The sequence below is a fragment of the Sinocyclocheilus anshuiensis genome, unplaced genomic scaffold (genome assembly GCF_001515605.1).
Source record: "Sinocyclocheilus anshuiensis isolate Anshui unplaced genomic scaffold, SAMN03320099.WGS_v1.1 scaffold1669, whole genome shotgun sequence".
Taxonomy (NCBI): Eukaryota; Metazoa; Chordata; class Actinopteri; order Cypriniformes; family Cyprinidae; genus Sinocyclocheilus; species Sinocyclocheilus anshuiensis.
Genome location: NW_015537996.1, coordinates 1 through 3,334, shown reverse-complemented (window position 1 = coordinate 3,334; position 3,334 = coordinate 1). Strand labels below are relative to the sequence as shown.

The 3,334-nt window shown below is 36.7% G+C and overlaps 1 protein-coding gene across 1 annotated transcript in view; it reads right to left on the bottom strand.

The window, feature by feature from the left end:
* Window positions 1-3,299, bottom strand: part of LOC107676382 (arginine--tRNA ligase, cytoplasmic-like) — a gene marked incomplete at its 5' end in the record, with an annotated part of 9,136 nt that extends 5,837 nt beyond the window's left edge. Inside the window, 2 exons of the mRNA XM_016470909.1 lie at window positions 346-451; window positions 3,187-3,299. Coding sequence (XP_016326395.1) covers window positions 346-451; window positions 3,187-3,299 — 219 coding nt within the window. The remainder of the gene's footprint in view (window positions 1-345; window positions 452-3,186) is intronic.
* Between the last annotated feature and the right edge of the window lie 35 nt (window positions 3,300-3,334).

The window sequence follows — 3,334 nt, the reverse complement described above, 5'->3', positions numbered from 1 at the left end:
AAAAAAAAAAAAAAAAAAAAAAAAAAAAAAAAAATTTGAGGACATCCAAATGTCTAAATACTTTTTTACTTGTGTCAGAAAAAACATAATTGTATTTTTCAAACTCCTTTACTGTCAGAAGTTCTCGGCACTCTTTGTGAGATAGCAATCAATTGCATTAGGCATTAGGAGGTTCTTCATTTCTGAATGCAAAGGAATTGTGAGTAATATAGGCAGTAATTGGTACAGCTGGCCCTTGGTCTCATTTGAGATCTACTGATTTTTCTGAACTAAACTGAGTACTCACACACAAAAAGGGAGCTGGAAGGAGGCTTTCAGAGTTTCCTCAGAGTTTGAGGGGCTCACCTTATCTCTCCCCTTCTCCTTCAGTTTGTCCATGGATCTTTTCAGACCCTCCTCCAGAAGGTCCATTAGACGAACCGTGTCTCCTGAACGAGTCTTAAACTTTTTTCTGGGAAGGAGATTATTCATTACAATATTTTCATTACAGCTAAAACTAGTGGTACATGGGGCACTAGGCCTGCAACTAAAAAATTAATTTGATGAACCAATTAATCTGTTGATTTTTTTCTTTGATTACTCAAATATTAATATTCTATCAGATATCTTGCCCAGCGTTCTCCTTCAAAGGATGTGCAAATTAAAGTCTAACACTAATTAATTGATACTTTTAGTCATCAAGGACACACTGAATTGATCAAAAGTGACAGTAAAAACACTTATAATGTTACAAAAGATTTATATTTTAAATAAATGTTCAGTTCTATTCATTAAGAACCCTGAAAAAAAAAAATCCAAATCATTTCCACAAAAATCTGCACAGCACATCTATTTTCAACACTGAGCATGTTTATATTAGGGTTGTGACGGTGAGGACATTTTCCCACCGGTTAATCGACGTGTGACAACACCGGTAATACCGGTATCACCCTGGGGGCGTTCCCTCTTTTCCTTGCTTTCCTTCGCTTTTAAATAGCTTGTAAAAGCGACGTGCGCATTTTACTTTAACTTTGAAATACTTTTCCTTGCTTCCCTTCGCTTTTAAATAGCTTGTAAAAGCGACGTGCGCATTTTACTTTAACTTTGAAATAGCGGCAATTCGGCGTAAAGCAATTGTTCGTTTGAATTTTCCCTCTTTTCCTCGCTTTCCTTCGCTTTTAAATATCTTAAAAGCGGCGTGCGCATTTTACTTTCACTTTGAAATAGCAGCAATTCGGTGTAAAGCAATTGTTCGTTTTTAGTTCATTTGAATTTTCCTTCTTTTCTGTCGCTTTTAAATAGCTTAAAAGCGCCGTGCGCGTTTTACTTTCACTTTGAAATAGTGGCAATTCGGTGTAAAGCAATTGTTCGTTTTTAGTTCGTTTGAATTTTCCCTCTTTCATCGCTTTCCGTCGCTTTTAAATAGCTTGAAAGCGCCGTGTGCATTTTACTTTCACTTTTGAATTAGCGGCAGTTAGGCGTCAATTGCTTGAAGGCAACAACAAAATACAACGTCAAACTCACTTTAGCGTATATATAAAACATAGAACTTTTTTATTAGCAAAACAAATACAAATACACCATGCTATAGGGCAGGCTATGCCTAATATAAAATAACCAAAAACTTACATAAAGTTTAAATAGGTATACAAAACTGGAAATAGGCTAAGTACACATGTATAAAATATAACCAAATAAATAAGAAACGTAGAACGTTTATTAGCAAAACGAGTAAGAAAGCTTGGAGCCACGGCATACACCTTGATGTCAAATAAAATAAATAAATGACACAAAGTTTAAATAAAGTAATCGGCACGCTGCATTGAGCAGCCGCGTTCAGTTTTTAATTGTAACTGTAATTGTAATTGTCTGTTCTTTTACTGTACTAAAAGATTTTTATTTCTATAAAAAAATCAAAATGACGGTGGGGGTCAGTGGTAGGTGGTAGGCAAGTGACGTAACCGGTGTTGCGGCTTAACACCGACCGGTATCACCGTCAACACCGTCTATCGCGGCAAGCCTAGTTTATATGCACACCAGTAAGCTGATAACTCACAAATATCAGCTTATAATTAATTTAATAATAATAATTTATGCATTTAGCAGACACTTTTATCCAAAGCGACTTACAGTGCATTCAGGCTATACATTTTTTACCAGTATGCGCAACGCTGAACTCATACATAATCCGCCCAGAGCTGCTTCCATGTACAACTGTTGGCGCAAGCTACATTAAAGTGATTATAACGTTTTGAATATGGATATTTTTCTTACAAAAACGCATCGATTCGCTACAGGAGGCCTTTGTTCACCCCCCCGGAGCCGTGTGAGACACTTTTTTTATGGATGGGCGCTTTTTATTTAACTTCTTTTGGACTGATGCATGCAACACCCGCTGAGTGGCATTAACAGCTTGAAAGATCAAAGACAATTTTTAATATAACTCCGACCGGATTCGTCTGAAAGAAGAAAGTCATATACACCTAGGATGACTTGAGGGTGAGTAATTTATGGGCTAATTTGAATTTTTGGGTGAACTAACCCTTTAAATCTGCACTAAGGATGCGTTCCGGTCACGTATCACACATGCGCACTTCAATAAGCTGACAGAAAGCAGGTTAATGCGTTTACATGCAGCGAAAAATCAGAGTAAGAGGTAAAAAATTACCTGTGTCGACCAGTTTATGCTTAAGCTGTTTATGACCTTACTCCGATAAAAGAAAAGAGGTTACCGCGTTTACATGAACATGTGTGTTGTCGGCATATTAAACATAATCGGCTTAAGAACGTGCATGTAAACGCACTCATTGATAATAAGAAATGTTTCTGAGCACCAATTATATTAGAATGAAGGATGACGTGACACTGAAGACTGGAGTGATGGTGGCAAAAAAAAATCAGCTTTACCATCAGAAGAATAAATTACATTTTAAAATATATTAACAGAAAATTATAAAAAAGTTGTAATAATATTTCACAGAGTTAAATTGCATTACATTTAGGAGTAGCTTATCAGTGGTGACTACGTCAAGGTGATGTCCATATGGCAAAAATAAAAAAATAAATAAAATCATGGTCACCTCGACCAATCAAAATTTGCTGATTATTTTTATTATTAATTTTATTGATTACTAGCTGTTACAGCCCTATGAGTCACCCTGGTGGAAAGATGATAAAGGTGACTTACATACTGATCAATGTACTTACTTGTCCTCCCCGAGCACCACACCAAAACCTGCATGTTCTACCCGTGTGACCTTGGGGTCATACCAGCCTATCAGCTGAGCAGCTGCAAAGACCACTTGGAAGTGCACTGCCTGTCATACGTCGCAGAAAATGGCAAGAAAAAAAACAC